The sequence below is a fragment of the Mastomys coucha genome, unplaced genomic scaffold (assembly GCF_008632895.1).
Source record: "Mastomys coucha isolate ucsf_1 unplaced genomic scaffold, UCSF_Mcou_1 pScaffold14, whole genome shotgun sequence".
Classification (NCBI taxonomy): domain Eukaryota; kingdom Metazoa; phylum Chordata; class Mammalia; order Rodentia; family Muridae; genus Mastomys; species Mastomys coucha.
In genome coordinates, this window is record NW_022196896.1 from 103947131 (window position 1) to 103971876 (window position 24746).

Consider the following 24746-nt stretch of genomic DNA (forward strand, 5'->3'; position numbering starts at 1 on the left):
AGCCTGGTCTACAGAGTGAGTTCCAGGACAGCCAGGCTACACAGAGAAACCCTGTCTCGAAAAACCAATATATATTTATATATTTATATTTATATATATATCACCACTTTCCACAAGTGCCTTCAAAAGACAGAATCCAAACAAACTAGGTGGCTATGGATTCGAAGTTTATGCTTATTTTCTTTCCCAAACTGTTTCTAATAAGTACTGGAGACATAGCATAACCCATAAGAGGTTTATTTTTAAACATTTATGGTATAGTGCCTGTTATAACTACAATTAAGAAAAACTTTTTCTCCTTTTTTGAGGGTTGGGTCACAAGGATGGAGGGCCATACCTGGGAGGACTGGGAAGTGAATGTGATTGGGGTTCATGATATGAAATTCCCAAATAATCAATAAAAGTATTATGTAAAAATAAATAAATAAATAAAACTTACTAGAAGGAACCAGGTGATACAGCTCAGTGGTAAAGAATTTGCCTACCATGTAAGAGGTCTCAGGTTCAAACTCAAGCATTACAATAAAACAAAAATCAAGAAAAATAGTTAAGGATCAAATCTTTACTGAAAAACAAACTACCAACAGGAAGTTTAGGGTTCCCAAAGGAAAGAATCCTAATATTTAAACGGAAGCTCCCTCTATCCAAAGCTCTGTTCTAGAGAGAACCAGGCCCAGTGAGACCCGACCTACTTGTCTCCAACCCTTTAACCAGAGAATTTTAATGATCTAGCCAATGCCAACCTCAGTATTTCCAGAACCACCCATGCCTGCCAGATACATCGCTAAAGGGAAAACATACCAATGATGAAGACAGTGTTCAGCCTTTGCCTTGTGTTTTGAAACTCGGTAAACATCTTCCATTTCCAGTGGAAAAAATGAAAAACTGTCCTTAAAATGACCTTTATCGTAAAGACATTTATTGACTGAGCATGGGATATTGGAATGGTGCCATCACCCCATACCTAGCTGAAGAAGAAACGCCTCCTATAATTCAGCATAGAATCACCATTACACTCAGAAGCCTCCTATGACTCAGCATAGAATCATCAATTACTCATAGGCAATCAACGCAAAAATCTATGTGAATGCACAATATGGAGTGGTTCCATCCCCAACAGGTAAAGAGAACTTATGACTTGGTTACAATTATTTAAAATGTCTCTTCATCGGGGGCTGAACAGAGGGCTCATCAGTTAAGAGCACTGTCTGCTCCTCCAGAGGATCCAAGTTTGATTCCAAGCACCCATGTGATAATTCACAATGGTCTGTAACTCCAGTTGTAAGAAGTCCAAACTCCTTTTCCAGGCTCCTCATGCATTAGGCACCCATGTGGCACACAGACATAAAGGAGAGCAAAACACTCACACATTAAAAAAAAAAAATTAAAGAAATACCTTGATATTTTAGAAAGAGTAACCATAGAGACAGAAACAAACTTATCTTTGATGTTCTAAGAGTGTCTTTGGCTATAAGACAGAGAGATCAAGGTTTACAAAGTCAGCTACATAGCTGTTAAGTGTAATTCTTTGACCTATAACTCAACGTAATTTTATTCTCTTTACGTCCTCTCTTCTGGCTTCCCATTGCTGCTGATATGTCAAGCAAGCGAGGGCAGGAAATACATTGGTTGATTGATAGCCTACTATCATACACAGTTAATTGCTTGTAATTATCTGTATAATCTCAAATATATTAAATATAACCCCAAATCAAGTTTTTATTTCAATTCATGAATAGCAGCCTAGCTCATTTGTACCTGTCCAAAGTCCTTTTTACTTTGCCATCGAGTCTATCAGTAAGGTGAGTTACACTTCTTTTAAAAATGATCTTCGAGTGGATTTCTACATTATAATATCCCATGGTTATATGAGGTAAAATTCAAATCATTCAAAAGTTCTCTATAGCACCATGATAACTATGGGGGGGAATAATGTATTTAAAACCAAGAATACAATTTTCATAAAATTTCCCTTTGTGATTAGGTATCTAACTTGCTCAGATGCAACCCTGTAAGTTGGGGTGGAGAGGATAAGTACTTCCACAGCGAAAATGGAGGGATGCCTTTTTAGTCAATGAGGCACCATTCAGACCAATCAGAAGTCAAACCCCAGCTCCCTTCTTGCCACCACTTTGACCTTTAATGTTTTGCGTAGTGACTGTGGAGTTCTGTTCTCTCATTTGCTAAATGAGAAATAGACTTCAAGACACAGTTGTAATCATTTAAGAGGGCAATGTGGTAAAGCACTTAAAAGAATATTTAGGAGCTACAAATGTTCAACGAATACTCACTATTAAAATCTCACATGGACACTTCTGAGAAATCCAAGTAAATTCAAGCCTGGCTTAGTGTTTTTCACTCTGTGGTCAACAGCCAAGACCTTTTGTGCCAACTAGTAAACAGGGAAGTGCCCACAGAACACCTCAAATAATTGGGAGCCAGTTTGACTTGAATGGTGGCTTAGGTCAAATTTGCTTCCAAGTTTCATGGATTAGTGCTAATTGTCCCATGGTGTGAGCCTAATTTTACCCATCAATAAATGACTTGTTCCCATTTTTGGTTCGCCCTCCAAGGCAGTCTAACCTACATTATTCCAGATGGGTTATTTCAAATGCAATTTGAAAAATGGGAAGAAAAAACATAATACTCCATCTTTTTAAAGAGAATTCCACAGGACTGTAAAATGCTTCATTAAACATTAGCTTCTGCAATGTGTACCAGGCTAAGGAGAGGACGTGCCAAATAGGTAACTTTGGGACATATGGCTGGTTCCCCGGACCCTCTCATTCACTCCTATCTCCTTCCTCTCCCAATGCTTTGCTCTCCCCAGCCCTCTCTCTCCTATCATTGCTGCCACCCAGCTATGTGGAGAGAGAGCAGGAGGAGGAGGTCTGCCATGTCCTCACAGGTCCACGGACACACCCAGTCATGTGTATTTTAACACGTCAAGGGCAATGTCCTGTGGAAAGTGGCGGGTGACTACAGTTTCATTCCATTATGGAGTTCAGGGTTTTCTCTACCTATTGTACCTTCTAAGCTACAGAAGAATGTTAGGTGACTTTAGAACTTTTGGGGGGCTTTCCTGAGAATCCCAGACTTGTAGTGCAGAGGATCCTAAGAAATCATGCTGCCTAGTCAGGGTTTCCCCTTTCTTCTTTTATCATTTTAGTTTACTTTAGTCTGTAAGGATTTTGTCTTCATGTATATCCATGCCTGCATATGTATGTCCATGGACATGCATGCCAGAAGCCAGAAGAGGTCATTGGATCACCTGGGACTGAAGTTAGAGATAATTATAAGCTGCTGTGTAGGTGTTGAGAATTGAATCAGGGTCCTCTGCAAGGGCACCCAGTGTTTATAAGTACTGGTCTATCTCTCCAGGTGCTCCTAGTAGCTTTCAGTTTAAGGATAAGGGAGAGATGATATTTGAAAATTTTAAAATCTACTGTCCCTAGCCAACACTTAATGTAAACAGACAGACCACACACACACACACACACACACACACACACACACACACTTGTGAAACAATCTCGTGTTACCCAGCTCTCCAGAAATCCATCCACATTTACCCTGGTGGTCCTTGAACCCATACTGAGATCACCTGATATAATTTACCCTATATTTAAAAAAAAAAAATGAAACAAGTCCAAACTCAACAAAATGTTCTTGGCAAACCAGGACCAAAAGCCACACTTTCTACCTCCTGATCAAATGCTGTTCCCACAGGTAGCTGCCCTTGAGTCTTCTCTCTTCTTGACAGTAAGACACTGGCCTAGTTCGTTCCTGAGATGAAATGCTTGCCAAACTGTTTGCATGCCATAAATATTTGTAAGAAATTCTGTCTAATTTAAATGTTCATGTTCCCATTATTTGCTCATGAACAGCTAGCCAAAGAATTCAACTAACAGGCTGTCTTTGTCTTTGTTTGATTGGTTTTCCTTCTTTTCTTCTTCTTCTGACATTATTTCTAGGCAGAGCCTTTGCTGCCCAGCAGAGGATCTTAGGTTGTTATGTGCTTAGATTTGGCAGTTAAAAAAACAAAAAAACAAAAAAAAACCATGACTGTCCAAATGAATTGCTATGAAACACTGACAAAGGCCTAAGTTATTATAGCTTTAGTTTCATCTCTATTCAGAAGAGACTGGAAATATTTTTCCTCAAAAGGGTAGAACATGGAATGTAGACATGGTTTGGGGTTTGAGGGTTTGAGGTTTGGTTTTCCCAGGTGCCCCAAATTAACGTAACTCACACTTTCTGGCTATCATTCAAATGGGGTTGATTTAGCTACTGCTTTCCCAGACCTTCCTAAGCACTCCGGCATTTTCTGCTGGCATTTTCATCAGTGATTAACTGCTCCCTTCTTTTTCCTGCTGGGTTAAGTAAAAGATCCATATGCTGGTTGTTCTAGGGAATTTGTTAGGCTGTAGATCATAGCCTGGTGCAAGACATGATGTGTCTCAAGGGAACTAAAGAACCCATAAGGAATGTAAAGAGTCACCGGGTTAAAGCCACATTAACACAGCTGTTACATTAATGAGGGCCCTGCTTTGGAGGGGAGGCCACCATATAGAAAAATATGAACTGCTCTTTATTGGCTTGATCCCGTGTCCTCTGAAAGTTAATAGGCTATTATTATTATACTCTGGCCTTCACTGAGCCAGATGAGAATTTGAGAACTAAACAAGCTATGTGGGTTTGAAACTTATTCTGTTTCTTTCTTTGTTTTTGACAAAGGCAAGAATGAGATAGGGCAGGGATGAACACACTTGAGATTTTCGTTCTTCTTTGTCTCATCATTGTGAAGTTTAGTTTTTGTTCACACTGCATTCAAAGCTGCTTGGAGATCAGTCTTTAGAACCCACCAGTATGCCAGCTTGCCCAACCATAAAGTACAAGAGCTAAATCCTGAAACTGAGTGGACACTCCATAGGACATCACTGAGCCTCATCACACACTTAAACTGGTCAATCACAGGAGTCAATTAGGAGCCAAATAGATGTGATATGACTTTTTTATGTATGTTATATCCATGGTTATAGTATTACAGCATAAGAGAATTATTTCATTTCACTAGGATACAAAGTAAACACATCCTGGTCCATAAGTAAAGGAGATAGTTTCTGTCCTGTGCAAGAGAAGAACCCAGTGAAGTGGGTAGAAGAGCTCAACTGTCCAATTTTTTTTCTTTTTTCTTTCTTCCTTCCTTTCTTTCTTCCTCTCTCTCTCTTAATCTGTCTATCTATCTCTATCTCTATCTTTGGCTCTCTCTATGTATGTGTGTATGTCTATGTGTATGTGTGTGTGTCTAATGTTTACATGGATAAATTCATGCATCATGTTCACATACATGTTGAAGTACAAGATGGATGTTAGGAATCATCCTCTGTCTCTTCCACTTTATCCACTGAGGTAGAGAGGCTCTTAACTGAACCCAGAGCTGGTCAATGAAGCCATTTTGGTGCTATCCAACTTTCTCTGGTAATGTCCTATATCCTCCCTCTGAGGCTGAAATTCTAGACATGTGGCCTTGCCCAAGAGCATCTACATAAGTCCTGGGGAATCCTGGCTGCGGACCTCATGCTCGCTCAGCAAGTGCTTTAACCACTGAGCAACTTGCTCAACTCAATACTTCCAACATTAACTTGTCAGTCTTGGGAACCCTAGTGTATCCATGGCTCTTCTCGTCACCCTTCTAACCCACCTTCAACTTACACAGTCGCTACCTACTTTCCACCTCAGAATACTTATACCATCACCCCATCTTTGCCAACCCCAACATCTCCTGCTTGCCACAGCCTCCTGTGAGCCTGATAGGCAAGATTTTGAATGAGTGTCCTGGGCTCAGCTCTGCTCCCACCCTTCTCCCAGCCTTCCTCTGCTTATAACCCAGTCAGAGGAGACTAGTTCCTAAGCCCTCAGGATGCCTGGATGGAAAAGGGGTTGTCATCTCATATGTGGCTGAGGCACTCCAACTTTGTCCCTTTGCTGTGCCTTTGGATGGATATGCTCTCCCATCTCTGTCCAATGTAAGCTATTTGACCTGCATTTTTTTTCTTCCATGACTTCATCTTACTTTTCTCCACCCACATGATGCATTTTATCGGCACTTGAAAAATCTGTTTGTTTGTGATAATCTGTACGCCGACTTCATTGCCCTTATTAGACTGTAGCTCCCAAAGAGAACTCTTAGCCCATGTCTTCACCCCTTGACTCTTCTGATACGACTTAGACCATTCGGGAGATGGAATGCAGCAATTCCTCTCCCTAGACTCTGTAGCTCAAAGGTGCTGCTTCAGTAGAAAAGGCAATGCAGTGGACATGTAAAATTGTTGATAAATCTAGGGACCGTGTCAACGACTGAGTAGCTCACTGTCCCAAAGCCTAACTTTGACCATGAAATGCTGGGTATGTCACCTGGTATTTCCAGATAGAAAAACTAAACTTATAGGATGACCAAGAGTTCTGGAAATCCCTTAGTCTTGTGTAATATGCCCCAAAACGGAAGGGTACATTCACTGCTGATTATTGGAAGCATTATTGTACGCTTGTGTTAGACATGCCAACTAAAATAGCCTTTTGTAGAAGCTCTCCCAAAGAATCCAAGACATAATACAGCAATGGAGAAGTAGCTCAGCTGGTTAAAGGTGCCTTAAAATCAAGCTTAATTAGCTAAGTTTGATCCCTAGAACCCAAATGGAGGAAGGATAAGCTAACTCCTACGAGTGGTCCTCTGACCTCCAGATATAATACACACACAAAGAAATTAATTAATGTAAAAAAAATTTTTTTTAAATTAAACATGATTGTCTTAGTTTTCTTTCTGTTGCTGTGATAAACTTGACAAAAAGCGACCTGAGGCAGAAAGGATTCATTTCATCACATGCTTTACAGTCCATCCTCCATTTGAGGAAACCACGACAGGAACCTGGAGGCAGGAGCTGAATCAGAGACCATGGAGGAGCACTCCATGCTTACTGCCTCGATTCCTTGGGCTCATGCTCAGCCTAGACCACTTGCCTAGGAATAGCACCACATACACTGGCTAGACCCTCCTACATCAATTAGCAATCAAGAAAATGCCCCCACAGACATGCTCACGGGCCAATCTGATGGAGGCAGTTCCTCAACTGGACATATTCCCCTTCCTACGTGTGGCAAGTTGACAACGAAAGTCAGGCATCACAATGATCTTAAAATAACATAATTGCTTCAAAACTACTCAATCTGTAAATGAAGAGAGAGTGTGTGTTTTTGCACATTTTTCTAATGGTAAGGCCACGGTTGAAACACATGGGAGCCCGTGGTTTCTATAGGAGCAGGCAGTCATGTTAGCTTAGGTAATTATGTAACTAGCTGAAGTTTCTATTTCCTCATCCATAGATTGGGGATGGGAACTATGTCAACTAAGGGTTTTGGTGATGATTCATGAGTTAATTTGTGTGAAATACAAGACTTAAAACTGTGCCTCGAGCAGAAATAACCACTCCAAATATCTTTGCTATTACCTGGGAACCACCCTCCACAGTCATATAGTTTCTGGGACACTATCAGGATCGCGATGTTGAGAGCTCAGGAATAGAATGAACTTCTGTGTCCTATAAACATAGCCTCCAACAACCAAAGCCCACAGATACTCGTTCACTCTAAGCGCTGTTCACTGTCGCTAATGTGGTTTCTTGGCTTCAAACACTTCTTGGCTGTATGTTGTAAAGCCAACACTTAGGAAGCCTATGAGATCATACCAGCCCAGGCTGCTTAGTCAGATTAAGCAAACAACAAAAAAGTTTCCCACGAGGAGACCCCAGAGGTTCCACCCTGGATGGGAGGAAGTCCCTGACGTCCGAGCATCAGTACCTGCACTCGGGCCTCTGTAAGCTTCGCCCTCTGGGCCAGCTCCTCCCGGGTGTAGATGTCTGGGTAGTGGGTTCTCTCAAAAGCCCTCTCCAGTTCCTCCAGCTGCTCCGCGGTGAAGGTGGTTCTGCTCCTCCGCTGCTTCCTCTTCAGTGGTAAGTCAGGTTCGGAGTCAATGTCGGAGCCTTCGTCTGATTGAGGTGCGGAGGCTAAAAGCACAGGAGTCAAAAAAAAAAAAGAAAAAGAAAAAGAAAAAGAAAAAAAGAAAATGGTAAAATTGAATTCAAAAGCAAGTCTTCCCCAGGCACAGTGACTGGAAGCCTGAAGTACTTACCCGGTGTCTTCTCACGGACACCGACCCTCTTTATATTACACTATCGAGCTTGTAAATGGCTCTCAATATCTTCCCCTATTTTGTCTCCCTGCAGCAAATCCCCCTTGAAATATTTGCCCTGAGTATCTGTTATTCTAGCTCTTAGGAAATGTCCTATTCTGTTTAGGAAATGGCCTTACTCTGTTTTCACACGCCTGCACTTAGCACTTATCGGTGTAATAAATGAAATACATCTCCCTACATAGCCCAGGCTGGTCTTCATCTCAACATCCTCCTGCCTAACTCCCTCAAGTGCTGGGAGTTCAGGTGTGTGCCACCACACCCGCCTTTTAATTTGTTTCCTGATAAATTCCTACTAATGATGGAGGTGAACAAGTGAGAGTTAAATATAATGACATGCATATATGAAAATGCCATAAGGAAACCAATTATTTTATATGCTAACTTCAAATTTTAATTTTAAAAGATACTATCTTTGAAGTAATTGTGACTCAAAGTATTTTAAAATTGACTTAGTGCCTAAAAATAATGGATAACAGTAAACTATTAAGGATTCCCATATATACTATAGGCTCCAATACTATGTTTTTTTAAAAAAAAATCAGTATTGCATCATTAGAAACTGGAAAATGCTTTAAGGAAAATTTCTGTTTTATTAATGGTAATCTCAAGAGCTAATCCAAAAGGGAGACACTGTCTGGCGAGCCATCCCTAAAGTGAAGTTCAAAGTCCGAGGCTCTGCTGAGGCAGAGTAGCAGCCTGGATTAGCTACCTGACTGCAGGAGCCCAGGGCAAAAAGGGAACGGCAGGGGCCCCTGTTCAAAAGTTATCACAAATTTCAAGAGAGCATTCATCAGTGCTTAGACCCTTCCCAGTTCCCTGCATGACCGCACAGGACCAAAGACCCTGAAGCTGACCCCAACCGTGACTTCTCCCAAAGTAGTCTACATTTTTTCTAGATTAATGTCAGTGGTGAGCTTTATCATTTAGTATGCAAGAGACTAGAAAAAGAAGTGGGGAGCAGAGATAGAAAATGGCATGAACAACCCAGTTCTTTTCTGGGAGGTGGGGAGCAGGTGGCAGGGGGTTTGTTTTGATTTGTTTTGGCTTTTTCTTTTCTTTCTTTTTTTAAAGATTTTTTTTTTCAGATGGGGTTTCTCTATATAGCCTTGGCTGTCCTGGGACTCACTCTGTAGACCAGGCTGGCCTTGAACTCACAGAGTTCTGGGACTAAAGAATGAGACCACCACAGCCCCATAACCACCACCACCACCACTACCACCACCACCACCCTCGGGCAAGATCTGAATTCTTAAAAGAAGAAACTATAAGAAGAGCATGAAAAGCTTTGGGGCTATTTCTAGGCCATCATTTGATAGAGAAAGAGGTAGTACATAGTTCTCCTTGTAGATACTAAGAACATGTTAGTGCCTCCACCACAAATTCATCCCCATAAAAGAGAACCTGTTGACCTATAAGGAGAAATTCCTGTGATGAGAAGACATTCAAACCCAGAGCACTGCCCAGGAGAGCTGTCCTTACCAGACACAGGGGTAAAAGATAGAGAGCTGTCCACAGCTACCAGGGACAGAGTTTGAGACATGAGCAGGAGCCACAGCGGCTTTGCTCCTGAGCACATTCAAACGCACCCTAATCATCACCTCTCAAGAACTGGGGCGAGGATCGGCCTTCCAGAGAAGGGATTGAGATGTGCTGTGGCAATGGACATACCAGCACGAAAGCTTCAGAGTCCTCACGTCAACATCAAGGTAGAGGTGTCAAGATGGCCCAGTGGTTAAAGGCGCTTGCTAGGTAAGCCTGACAAACTGAGTCTGATCCCCAGGAATCACATAAACATGAAAGGATGAAAGGAGACTTTACACAGTTGTCCTCTGACTTCCAGGTATGGTCCTGATGTGTGAGCACACACACACGCACACACACACACACACACACACACATTGTATATACAACACAGGATGATAGGACCAGACAAGCACTGAGAAAACACAGTGATTTCCATATTTATAATCCCTTGTCCTTTTGAGGCAGAGTCTCACTGCTTAGCCAAAGCTAACTTCAAACTCCATGTGCAGTCAAAGCTGATGTCAAACTCGTAATCTTCCTGCCTCAGCCTCCCCACACCAGGGAGGGATCCCAAGTGTATGTTGCCATGCCAAGTTATGGCTCAAAGTTCTTTTTTAAGTTTTATTATTTACATATCTTAGGTGGGGAATGGGGGTGCTGGAGAAACAGCACACCAGAGAGAGGTCAGTTCTCTCCTTCCACCACATAGGCCCTGGAGACCAAACTCAGGTTGTCAGGCCTTGGAGCCCTCTCTCTGGACCCAAGAGAGAGGGCTCCAAGTATTTCTAATTTCTTAGGACCAAATGTAATTCTGTCCTACAGAAATTCAAACTTCACTGTATTGTAGAACGAGTTATAAGCTTCCCAAAAGGTGAAATGAGTCCCTAGGCATGGTTTTACATTTTCTAATATTTTAATACATCCATATTTGATGCATAGCTAAGGACTTTGGAAGGAGGAAGCAGTGAATTAGCCACTAATTAAAGAAGATACAGTTGGGAGCAAATGCACTACACATAAAAAGTAGAATCTTCATATATGATACATTTAGTGTGTTTGCATCATGAGCTTGCTTTTTCACTTGCCCCCGCCTAATTTAATATAAAATCGTCTCAACCTCAGGAGCTAACGAGACAGGGGTTGGGTGACACTTGAAGAACAACTTCTAGCAAATAGCCTACATTATCGATTTTTCCTCTCAAAATTCCCAAGAACATAAAATGCTTCCTGCCACATTTTACCCACACCCAGCACTGTTTCATACACATGTTTAAACTGTGAGTCTGACACTCCTGGAGAAACGAATTGCCTACTTCCCAAGAAGGCAATTCATCCATTTCCCCGGACTATTTTCCTTCCCCATTCCACATCTCTGTTCTGATTTCTCTTTCACAGTGAATGCAGGTGAAAGGCTCAACAGACTTGAAAAGTCTTTCCAGAAGCTTCCCCTGCCTGTGAGAACCCTAAATCTTCATGTCCATGTTCTGTTACTCTGATCCCATTAGGATAAAGGTATGTGGAAATTTTCATGTTTCCTTGGGGACTCTCTGGGGTTGTTAAATTCTCCCAAGTAAATATGATGTGCCATGCACTGTCAGGTCAATTAATCAAAATCATCTCTGATTTCTGAAGAAAAAGACTGCTTGGATTTATAAGCACCACCAAGAATTAATCCTGAGGGTCAAGACCACCATGTTTTACCTAACAATCAATAGTCCCAGAAAATAAATTCTGGTGAGTTCAAGGCCCTCTCCCTGACTTGCTTGTGCAGGGGACTTGGCACACAATAGGTGTTTAATAATTGCAAATTGAATGAATAAAAAGTGCATGGCAAATTTTCAATTTTCCTCTGACTCCGATTTCTCTGCTAATCTACTTCTGTAAGATAGAGACTCTGCTCTTTGTTACCTTCCCAATGTCTACTTAGAGGTATTTGGGTCTATGAATTCTTAAAAATTATTTTCAAAGTTTTCTAAGCATTTGTATAGATCTATGTGTCTTGAGAACGATTATTAATTTTTCAAAAAAAGATTGTGCGTGTGTGTGAGTGCACGCATGCATGTGTTGAGGACCTACCTCAAGTTAACAATTAAAAAGACTCAGAATTTTTTAACAGGAAAGCCTTTCCTACCAGAAATAAAATTCTCTAATGAGCTGATGAATCACTACTTTTGCTTCTAAGCTGAAGTAAAAAGTGCTAGACATCAGCATTTCAGGACAGAGAGGAAATGAGTTCCTTGATTTCTCGACTGGAGAATTATTTGAACCAACGGATCATTTTTGGCAATACAAAGCCACAATTTTACAAGCTAATTGTAACTTTTCCCCATCTGTAAACCCCAAAAGGATGTGGGCTTTGAAATATGTAAAGTCAGCAGTCCAAGGTTAATTGACCAGCAAGGAAAGCCTAGCTCTCTCTAAGGTGGAACTGTTGCTATGTCTTCTCTTACTCAGTTGAAGGCAAACTTAACATTTGTACAGAACCAACCTAATTCACAGTAAGTGAGTTACTTTGGATCATTCCATTTTCACCAGGAGCAAACCTCAATTTGAAGTCCTAGTTTTATAGCACATAGAGACTATTTTCTTGGAGTTCTTCTCTTAGCCACATTCTGCATTATCAGGCTAGTAGAATAAGCTAGATGGTAGATCTGACACAAAATATGGGAAGGAAAGCCAGCCTTTTAAAGGCAGCCTGATCTAAAGAAATAAAAGGTTTTCTCCTCCTCCTCCTCTCCCTCCTCCTCCTCCTCCTCCTCCTCTCCCTCCTTCTCTTCCTCCTCCTTTTCCTCCTCCTCTTCCTCCTCCTCCATAGAATACCTGATGCAGTGACTTGGGACCAAGACAGGGAGATGTCTCAGCCATAAATTGCTAGGCTCTATAAACTAGTTCTATCTGCTCTCACTGATACCTTCATATGCAAACTGTGTTCTATGACTCATTAGAGAGATTGTTTTCAAAGTTCAAATGTCAGATTAGCTCTCGTGGAAACAAAAAATACACATCTGTATTCATCACACGGAAGGCATGGCCTAAAATGCAAATGCTATTGCTTTGAACTATATATATAACACAACTCACAGATTCTTTTAAATCCCAACCCACAGTGAAGGTGACTTCACTGTGAATGTTTTGTCTCGTTTGTTTTTACTCTGTCTTCAATATTCCTCCACAGTCCAGTCTCTGACTTCCACACTGCTTTAGTGCCATTTCTCAAGGGGCCATGGACCAAACTTTTTAAGATGATGGAAGATCTCTCTCTCTCCCTCCCTTTCTCTCTCTTGGCAAAGCAAAGACTCCTTACCTTGGGCACAGCAAAAGAAATTGAGAACCCCAGGGTTATTCAGCTCAGGCAGCTAAAGATTTGTCCCAGACCCGTGTGACTTCAGAAGACAGGCTTCACTTGTCACTTTGTATACACTAAATAGTGTATGCACACACATGCACACACACATACATACACACACATATACATACACATATACAAACATATACACACATGCAAAATACACACACACAAATAACATACACACACATATACATACACATATACAAACATATACACACATGCAAAATACACACACACACAAATAACATACACACACATATACATACACATATACAAACATATACACACATGCACAAATACACACACACACACAAATACACTATCCTTTTGAAGAGGCATGGCAGAAATGAACCAAAATAGGAATTCAGATGCCAATCATCTAGCTGACGGACACTTTTGCTATCATCCCTTCAAACTCTCAAACACTACCTGAGACAAATAAAAATTGGCAGGAGTGGTATACCTGCACTAACACTCCACACCAAACACAAGACTTCCCTGATGGAATTCAGGTCCAGGAAGCTTCAGTGGGGTCTTTAAAAGTTCAAGGCCTAGTTGTTAAAAAAAAAAAAACAAAAACAAAAACAAAACAAAACAATAAAATCATTAAGAAGTGAATCCATTTGTCCAAGATATTGGATAGATGTAAGATGCTTAACCTCCCTGTCTCCTTAAGTGGTGTCGCAAAACCATTTCCTGGGCCTAACTCCAGAGGCAGCTTAGAAGCCAGCACTAGCCACAAACAGCTGAATAGATAGATACTTATTTATCTATTAAAGTCTGCTTTGCAAAGTAGTTATTATTATTACCATTACTATTATTATCATTATTACTATTATTATTATTATTATTATTATTATTATTATTATTATTATTGAGATATGTTCGGTGAAAGGCAATCCTTAAAAAAAGAGAGGAAGAATAAAGAACTTGAAAGATATAAAGCCATTAGTTATTTAATCTAAATACATACATACATGCAAACATACATACATACATACATACATACATACACACACACACAAGGACTTTTGGAAAGCATAGACGCCTTTCTTGGTAAATGGGTGTCTAACTCAGCATTTTTATGAATCCATTGTATCTTTGTCTACCTCCAACTAATTTTGCACTTTCAGAGGTGAATTTTCAGTTGTCCTGTTGATTTCACATTAACTCCTAAGACCGAACTTGGAGAAACGAATGTCATCACTAAAAAGAATAAAGGAATAAGACAACTGTCACACCCCACTGGAAGATAAATTCTCCCCTCAGAAATAAAGCGAACTGGGAAGAGAAGGCAAACGGATCACCACCAGTGGCCTAACCATGAAGTTTAATTAAAGACGGAATTAGAGAATTAGAGAGTGTGTCTTTGTCCCTTAGCCCCTTGTGACCTCTTCTGTAGCCTCAGGAAATATTTCATCCTAGTTAACACTATTAGACATGAAATCTTGCCTCAATTTTATAGGGATTTAGTCACATGGAGTTCTGTAATTATTGGTTTCTAGACAAATATAATTCAGAGATGGGAGACAGGCAAAGAAGAAAAAGAAAAAAGAAACGGAGTGATTCACAATCATGTATTCGGCATACTGTCTGCCTTCTCAGCAAACCCTTTTATTTGAGTAATTAAAGACTCAAATCATGACAGCCATTTAAACTCTAGGTTTGCCCTAGATATAATACAATGGGATTTACAGTCAAGGAAGAAGGTGGGGGCATCTCTGGAGGCCCAACTTCATAGTCATCCTTCATTTCCCTAAGATGGCCCCAGACCAGACCCCCGCAGGCTTTGCCTTGGCTTCTATCTGTCCAGACTAATCTTGTCCCCTTATTTAGCCTACTGATAAAAGGACAAGATAAAAACAAGAATACTTTCAAAAGCTCCCTGAATTGGTTCGCAGGGTGTCTGAGGGTTATCTACAGTATATTCTGGGAAATCTTGAGCAGACTGGCTACACCCCTTGCCTGATTGCAGGATCTCCCCGCCCGTGACTTTTTACCGTACCGTGGAACCAGCAAGCAGTTCTCAGATCTGAAGTCTCCCCTTTACACTGAGAAAGGCTTGAACGACCTCTCCCGTGTTTACTCGGGTGAAAGTCAGGAACTAAGCAAGACTGATACTCCCTCCGAGGGACCCAGAGTAAATGACAAATGACATTTTCCCTTTGTGATCTTTGAGATTTTTGTTGACTTATTTGGAGGCTTTTGTTGGATCCCAAGAAATGGCCTGTGGCTGAGTCCTATTCTAGCAATTTCCACGCTCCATCTGTGGAATCCATCAACAGGGCATTTACCCTCATTCAGGGCTCTGACACCTGCCTAGCAGGGTGCAGGAGACACAAAGAAAGCCAGAGTGGATGAGAAAGGGGAGGTTGGGTGTTTTTCTTTTTCTTTCTTTCTTTCTTTTTTTTTTTTTTTTTTTTTTTTTTTTCCTAGAGAGGGGAGGAGGGGGAGTTTGAAATGGATGCACAGTAGGGGTTAATCCAAGCCAGTTCAGAGAAGTCGGCACCTGCGTGCGTGCTTCTCTTCCACATTAATTCACAAGCTACAAAGTAAACCAGGACATTGTTTTAATGTTTTTAAACTGTACATATGTCAAGAAAATAAAGGAATCATACTTCTGAAAGGAACAAACCGAAGATTTGAAAAGAGAAAAAAAAACATAAGAGCAAGAACCTGTATATGATTTAACAAGCCACCAAGCAATAAATTATTCTTTCCGGAATTCTTATCCCAGACAACTGACTTTTCAAAGTTTTTCTTAGCTTATATTAATTATACACAATAACGGGTTTCACTATATTTCCATGCATCATAATATATTTTTAATATTTTCAGTCCCCATTACACTATTGACACCCCCTCCCTCTGCTGATAACTCCCTTCCTCTTCCAGGCTAGTCCCCTCCCCCCCCCCCCCCCCCCCCCCAGTTTCTCAGCTGAAAGACAAAGAGAGATGGTATAATAATCTAATCAATGGTTTCGATGTGGCGAGCAATGGTTATTTTGTTTTTAATGTCATATATTTTTTCCATCCCAAATGTGACTTTAAAAAATGATTCTTAGCAAATTTTCACTCGTGTGTGTGTGTGTGTGTGTGTGTGTGTGTGTGTGTGTGTGCGCGCGCGCGCGCGCGCGCGCGCGCGTGTTTCTAACAAGGCTATACAGGGCTTTCTCAAGGAAATATACTTTCAAGAACACTAAATTAATTAAGGCCCTACGGTTAGTTACCTACCCAGGTCCTGCCCAGTCCCAGGTCTTTTGGCTTGTATAAATGTTCCTGGATCCCTTTCCCCTCAGGCCCAGGCACTTCCCTTCGAAGCTGTCGCCTCCCAGCATGAGGTCATTAGAAGGAAAATAAGCTCCTGCCAGGTTGGGGCTAATCAAAATAACACAAATAGACCCTGACACTCAACATCTCCCTCAGTGCCTGCCGCCCTGGGAGGAGAGTACAGATTGGTTATGAATATGGCCCAATGTGCATGGATCCAGGAGGGCCCCTGCTCCTCTCCCAAGGAGAGATTTCAAGTGTACAACATGAGCCCTTGGGTGTTTATTTAAGATAAGGGTTAGCAAACAGACTAGCAGGACGACCACGCACCTCAGAGGCTCTGAGCTCCACAGCCCCAAACACACCTGTGTCCTAAAGTTTCCTGACCAAAGACACCTTTCTCTAGGTGGCAGTCTCCGCCATCAGCTGCCACCTGTCCATAGACCGCTCAAAAGGCTTCCTCTGTTACAATGTTGCCGGATAGAAAGATCTATGTCCATTCTTTCATGCATCTGCGGGTCTCTGCTAATAGTTCATTTTGATCATTGGAAATGCTCTTCAGGCAACACTTCCCTGAAGTGACAATTGGTCCACCCGTGCTTATTAAGCACTTCCTTTCTAGGGTGCAAAGCAAAGAAAAAAATATTTATTGCTTTAGGAGACACTGACACTGACCCAATTAGTCCAGTGGTTTCTTAAATCCTTTGTCTTGGAGGATGCGGTTGTGTGTGTGTGTGTGTGTGTGTGTGTGTGTGTGTGTGTGTAAAGAATTCCATTAGCAACATGAATCCAACTGTCTCCTTGAAGAATATCACCACTCCCTCCACATACACCCACAAATGACTTCTATACGTTTTTTAAAAATAAGACTCCGTGGTAACTGCCATTAGAGAGAAAAAAAAAAAAAACGAGACTAAATCCCCCAAGAAAATGTGTTGCTATTCAATTAGGAAAACTGATTAGTTAACTAATTAATCGGCTAACAGCTTTCTAAGAATAGTCTCCCACGATAAGAACTTTCCCCTCAAGAGCTTAAAAGTCAGTCATAATTAAAATTGAGAGCTGGGACTACGGTGGGGTATCCAGGCTCCATAAGAGCTGCTAGCTCATTCTAGCTAAGAAAGGTAATTTGCACGCTGCCAGGGGAACAGGAAAACGGTACTTCTGAAAGGCAAAGGGCCAAGTGACTTCTGTTTACAATTGCCAAGAAAGAGGTCATTATTGGCCATATGGGCCACAATTGCCCTCTTATCCCAGGCTGGCCATCATGTCCTTTGGGAGCTGTTAATGAACTGGGTAATTGAGCCGCTGACATGTGTTACCAAAACAAAACAATAGGAAGAAGAGACAAATGAACATTTTATTTGCCAATCAGAGTAGGTTGAGCTTTTCACTGAGCCGCAGCTAAGTGACTGGCTAGATGCGTAAAACAGTGTATTGAAAGCCGGCAGATGCAGGCCCAAGAATGGTTAACTGACAGCTTATGGGCCCATCTGTGCTTAACATTTTGTTAAAGAAATTACTTGATTCGCTAAAGAGACGACTCGTACAGCTGCCCCAGTACTGCATTGGAAGAGATATAAATCATTAGCTAAACTGTTCCATGTTTAAGATGATAATGCTTATTAACAATTATGTCGGGACACTTTGTCAGCACAGCTTGATGCAGTTACTGCTGACTAAAATGTGACAACCCATAGATATCCAACAGAATTTATTTGGGAATGAGGGGGACACAATACCACACATCATCGGGACAACAGACATTTTAATCTGATGAATAAATAGGAATCTCTAAGGTGTCACAAATGAACCGCTAAACTCTTTGACATGGAATATAAAACCATGCTCCATCCAGTTGCAATGCATCTGGAATCCACTTTTGCCTTCTTTTTTTCAAAACTACTGGATATTAGACATGTTCTCATCTTGTAGTGTTCACCATTAATTTCACTGATGATAGAAGAGAAAACAAACAAGTCCCTTATAGATGCCTCAATTTCCCAAATGTACTTTATTCTTTTGAAGAAAAAAAAAATTTTTTTTCTTTCATAGTCAGGAGAAGAAAAAGCCATGTTGGAAAAGACCAGTTTCAAAGGGGATTTAGCGGTTGTTTTTTGTTACGGTGGCCGAATTGAAACCACATTTTTTTTCCGGGTCCAAGTGGATTCATTCCTTACCACGTAGGACAATTTACCTCAGAAGCCATAGACCACTGTGAACTGGCGAACTAGAGGCAGACAGAGCACAGATCTCAAAACCCAAGTTGGGCAAACTGGCTTGTCGGTCCCTGGTCCTACGCTGCCAGACTCACAGCCAGATGATGCTCTGTGTGCATCTTCCTTCTTCTCTGTCATCACCAAACTACAGTTGAGAAAACAATAAGGTCCAGAGGGAAAACCAAGGCTACTCTAATGGAAGACCCTTGTCGCCTTATCGTTTGTGCCGGGAAGGATTACAGAGAAGGATTACTGTGGCCAAGGTTGTTACTGTTCTCCCTTTCTGGTCTTGACTCCAAAATTAGTCAACCCTAAAAATCAATTGGGAAAAACACAGACAGGGAAAAGTGAAGGGTGAGCTCCTCCGAGGTTGGTGTGTGTGTGTGTGTGTGTGTGTGTGTACACTGTGTTAAGTGCAGTTACTAAGAAAGGACTCTGACTATGAAAATTAAACCTAAGTGATGTTTATAGAACTTAAATTAAGACACAGTGTATTCAATAAGACCAAAGGCAAACAATAGCCTGGCCTCCATTCCTATTTTCCACTATCAAATACTTTTGCCGTTGTGTACGTAAACTGCTTCAAAGCCAACAAGTAAACGAAGGCTCAATAAGATATAGACTAGGTAACAAGTTACACAGAGAACCTTTCAGGGGGTAGAAAACAAAAGAATGCTTTGGCCAACCCTTATTAAGACAAGACTACCCAAAGGCACACAAAACCCCACAGCCTGATCCACACGTAAGCTTGGCCAGGATTAGCATGACACAAGATGTTTGGAAACTAGAAGAAAGACAGACTTAAGAAGAAAGTTAAATACGACTCCAGCTTTGTGTGCCAGGGAGAGCTGTGCAAAGAAGAGAAAAACCCGGAGTGAACTGAAGTGCACAGCACATCTTCGACAAAACTGCAGAATCATTACTAAGAAGCCCCGAGGCTATATCCTTCTGAGGAGCAAAGAGGGTCACCCCCAAATCATACATCACTCAACAAACATTTATTGGATGTTTACGATGTGGCTGATATCCTTACTCCTAGGGATGTAAATATGAATAATTTATGGACTCTAAACTCAAAAAAGTGAAATACCTTCCCTAGCATCCTTCCTCAGGGCCGAAGAAAGAGCACACAGAAGAGAGAACAGAGCCATGCCCTGGGGCAGCAGAGACATGAAACAGTCCTCTCCAGGCTGAAAAACCTAGATAGATACATTGTTTATTAAATAACAGCGCTTTAGCTTTTGTGAGCCTAGGATCGTTAATATAGAGATCAAAAATAATGCGCCCTTGCTGTAGCTGACACATCCCATATGGCGTTTTAAGATTGGCTCTTTGCTTTCTGTTTTTCTCTTGGGTTCTGTAAAGAAGAAAGGGCAGTGTGCACAGGAAGCTTGTTTTGAAAATCCAAACCTTATCTGGGTCAATTATTGCTTGTTGGAAGATAGAGAGAGGTAATAACCGAACATAAGCTAAGAAGGATACTTTCTTCCTGGAGGAAAACAGAAGGCTTGGCTTAATCTTCCGGGGCAGAGGGATTAGTGACAACATCAACGTCATCATCCAAAATCATGCCTGGGTTGGCACCGTGAGGGAAACATGTCCAGAGGGGCAGGCATCATCAGAAGAGACCTGCGGTCCCTGAGTACATCTCCAGGAAGTGTCCCGTTCCAGTTGGGAGGTGGGCTTTTAGACTGGTATCATAGCCCACCAAAGGGCTCTGTAGAAGACCAGGCAAACCAGGCAAACTACTAAATGGATAAAGTAAAGAACTTTATCCAAAGTGGGGATGGTTGCTTTGAAATGTTGTCTTTTCTTGGTCTCCAGGCAACAGGCACAGGGATGCCAAAGCTTAGAGTCAGGAAGGCTGAGTGTTGTGATGACAAACTTAGCGCTCAGGACACAGGCAAGGGTAGTTCAAATACACACAGAACCTCCTCTGGTCTGACATGGGGGTAGCTTCTTAGCCCTCTGAACTTGTTTTCTTATCAGACGGGGTTTCAAACACCAGTTTCAAAGGCTAGCTATCAAGAATAGTTTATGAAAATCCGAACAAAAAATACACATAAACAATAGTTTCTCCACGTGGGGAACCCTCAGCCAGTCCCCCTTGCCCTTCCTTACCAGGGGCAGAAAAACAACATGAAGAAAGACCATCCCTAAATTCCAACACTGAAAAACAAATGAACACAGAACGTTGATAGCACGTGCATAAGCTTCCAGGTTTGTGGAATAAGCTCATTGTCTGATCTAATGCCATTCCTCTCCTGAAGATCTGACCATAGACAGCCAATCTGTGTGTCCACCAATGCCCAGTTCATCTCAGACCCAATCCATTCACAAATCCAAAACAGAAGCCAAGCTTTCTCAAATTCACCTGGCCTGGGCCAGACATCTGTGCTTCAGGGTCTAGATTAACGAAGACAGGAAAAGAAGTAAGTCCCTCCGCCCAGGTACCTAGGACAAGAAGCCTAAACTAAATGGAAAGAAAGCAATCAGCCTATGTTAATTATGTTAATATTTGTTTTGGTGTTTATGGGGAGGAACTTAAGGTTTTGGTGGTAATTAATACAATTTTTTTTTTTATCTTGGGCAGGTTGCTGTCGTTTTTTTTTTTTTGTTGTTGTTTTTTTAGTTTTGAGTGGGTTTTATTTTATTTTGTTTGAGACAAGTTTTCATCTTATGTGTATTGAAACAGAGCAATAGCGGATAAAACAAAGTGCAGTTTTGAACAATTTCTATCTGATTACTTTGGTTAGCCACTGCAGCCACTGTGAATGGGGTCAGCTACTCAACTCTAAAAGGCAAGGTGGAATGAAGGATTTGTCAGTGGCAGTCTCTTTCTGAGTAACGCGGGCAAGGTGATTCCTGTCTGCGGTGTCTTCTTTAGGAAACATCTGGTAGAGCCAGAAGGAAATAGATATGTGGAAGGGGTGAAAGGGGAGCACAGAAGCAGGAAGGAAGAAAGGGGGAGGGGGGAAGCAAGGAGAGAAGAAAAGAGGGAGGGAAAGGAGAGAAAGGAGAGAGGGAAGGAGGAAAGAGGAATGGAGGGAGGGCGAGGAAAAAGAGAAGGGAGAGAGAAAGTGGGAGAGGAACAGAGAGGAAAGGATTAGAGTCTATTTATTTCTAGAAAATAGTGATTAATAATGAGGTAATAAGTACTTTCAATGTCAGTAGACTGACCACAGCCATTTTTTTTTCTCCATCAGTTTCTGAGAACTGTTCGGGGGTTAACATAGCCTGCCTGTTCCAAAGAACTAGGATTAGAAATGAGAGAGCCTGATGTGACCTGGTCCAAAAAAATGGTCCCACCCACAGCCTCCAGTGACCTGACTATAGTCACTCAGGGATCTATCAGGACAGAAGCCAGAATTCAAAGATGCTGCTCCATGGTACAGTTCATACTCAAGTCTCATTGTTCATCTCCCAAAGTGTCATGAGCAGAATTATAAACTGTGCTGTTTCACTATTTCTGTTTCCATGATAGCTTAAAAAAAAAAAAAAAAGCATTATAAAAGAGGATCTAGATGGTGTCTGAAAATTAGAAACAACAGCAGTAGTATGTAGAACAGCCAGTATGATTTAAACTAGATGAGAGCCACACAACATTGGGTCAAACTAAACCACTGTGTTTATATCTGCTCTTTTTTCGTATATATTTGTATATATTATTAATAACATGTAACTTTTTTTAAAGCTTTCTTGACAAGGGGCACACTTTTATAAAACAAACAAAAGTCTTCCAGCAACCAACAAAAGAATTCCTCTTTGTTGTTTTAGGAATAACCCGAGACCTGTCCGAGTGGGTGTTAGCGGTTGACCTGTCCGAGTGGGTGTGAGCAGTTGACGTTTTAACTGAGTTCTGAGATGCGGAAGCACCTCTCTCCTATGTTCCCAACACCCACAGCTACAGTTAATGTGCAAATGGGATACAGACTCACCTCTATGTGAGGGCAACAATAAATATGCTTCTCTAATGCAGGTATGGAACGGGTCCAAAAGAGCATGCTTACTCACCGCTCCTAGCCTCCCTACATGTAGGCCACAGCTTTAAGGCCTGAGTCATCAGAGGTGGATGTTAATTATGGCCATCCCTCCCCATCCCCCATTTCTAGCAGGGTTGCAATTACGTGGGAGGAGTGCTCTCCAGCCACCTTCTTCTTCTTCTTCTTCAGAATAGAAGAGGGCAGAACTGGAAGAGTGTGTGAATGGCCATGTGTAAGCATGGGCCCAGTCGTTGGTGAAGAATGGCCAACTGGGGTGAAGGAAGACAACAGCCCCGATAATTAGCAACATAATTAAATGGCAAGAAGAAAACCAGGATTGACCAAGGTTTAAAATTGCTTCCTACTGTTCTTTCAAGGCACTCCTCATTTATCCTGAAAGCGGCTTGTCCTAAAACTTTAAAAGTCACCTCAAGGATTGTCAGGAATGCTTCTGAAATTATACATCGAAGTTTGGTACATCCCTCACTCATGTCTACTAAAATCTTCCACCTAGACCTTCAGATTCCAATCTCTAGCTGTCTCCACTTTACCTCACAGTCAAATCAGTATTTCCTTGGACTGGATGGTGAATTAGCTTCTATTCTCCAGTCAACAGTAGCAAGTACCTCCTCCCACCAAAGAAGCCCCAACACAAAACTTAAGGAAATAAAATGAAGTACATTGCAAAAAAAAAAAAAAATTACACATACACACACACACACACACACACACACACACACACACACACACACACTGTCTCAATTGTTTTAAGATCTAACTTTATAAATAAGGTTATTTTTTGTTTCTCCTATCTAAAGTTTCCTTTCTCATTAGCTCTTCATAGAGCTTTGTGGGCTAGAAGTTTCCATCTTGATGTTTTAAAATGAAGTTGATGTTTGGTGTATTTAAAAAAAAAAACTTGCTCAAAATCTCAGCAAGTCAGCTAGATGATAGAGTTACAAAAATAAGCCACTTTCACTCAAAACTCGGCCAGAAATGATTTGGGTTCCTCTATTCCTTTGTATCAATCACAGGTCTTTTTTTTTTTTTCATTCAAATCCTATCTACGGTCAAATAATGGTCATTAATAATCAATTTTATAAGAAATAAAATTAATATTTGAATACTATCGGCTTTAAAATATAGAAGACTAATAATTACCATAAAACTGAACACACAGACAAAACCTTTAGTATACCTTTAATTTATCAGTAGGCTAGAACCAACTGACTTCCAGAAGCCTGTGTGTAACTGTCCAAAAGAGCAAGGCTTGGTCACATCTTGGCTCCTAGCCTGCCCTACTGTGTCCCTAGCCCAGAATTTCTTTCTGCCTGTCTTTATCACAGTGCCATATGTAGCCCTGAAAGCCTGGCTCCATAATCTTACCTGGACTGAGCAACCATAAAAGGCCCTTTCTCCCTCCTCCCCTTCCCTCTATCCTTCCTGCTCCCCCCCCATACCCCCTCCCTCCCTCCCTCCATTGCTCGGTCTCCCTTCCCGGCACTGCCAAGAACATTAGTATTTCCCATGCGTCTGCCAACTTTCCTTCCTCACTGAACTGTGACTAAAACTTACATGTCAACTCTTGATACGACCAGGTTCATTTTCTCTGATTGGCCACTTCCTTGAATTTGTACAGCGTTTGACTATGTGTCCCAGGGGTACTTGTTTCATTTTCAAGAGGCAAAAAGTCAGAGGTCAGCAAAGCAACTAGGAAGTTTGGGGGGGGGGGGAACAACCAGGGAGCATTGCTCCCTACTATCAGGTTTGGAGGGAGCTTGGCTCCTTGCTTGGTGGAATAATTTTGCAAACTATTAGAATGATCCAAGGTCATTCTAAGAGAAACGGCTTTGCCTATCAGAGCCTCCCTGGCTGTTTTGACTGTACACTGCCAGAGACTTCTCAGAAGAGGGATGGGCGGACGGTATCATATGGCATCAGAAAAGGGGAGTGCTCTATTCTAATGTTTCAGAGGACTCTAGTTAATTTTAGAGGCAACCCAAGTTACAGGTACAGACGTTCTTCTCTGTGTAAGCAGTTGCCAGTAAGGGGGAAGTGTGAGGGTATTTCTAGAACCGTCACAAAAGATGCTTTCCCTCATCACCATGTTCTCTCCTAGAACTAAAGAAGAGGTAGGTATGTGAGACTTT

The 24746-nt window shown here is 41.5% G+C and overlaps 1 protein-coding gene across 2 annotated transcripts in view; it reads right to left on the minus strand.

The window, feature by feature from the left end:
- Window positions 1-24746, minus strand: part of Pax3 (paired box 3) — a 96181-nt gene that overhangs the window by 22521 nt on the left and 48914 nt on the right. For both annotated transcript variants that reach the window (XM_031368119.1, XM_031368118.1), the window contains exon 5: window positions 7858-8063. In XM_031368119.1, the coding sequence (XP_031223979.1) occupies window positions 7858-8063 (206 nt within the window). The remainder of the gene's footprint in view (window positions 1-7857; window positions 8064-24746) is intronic.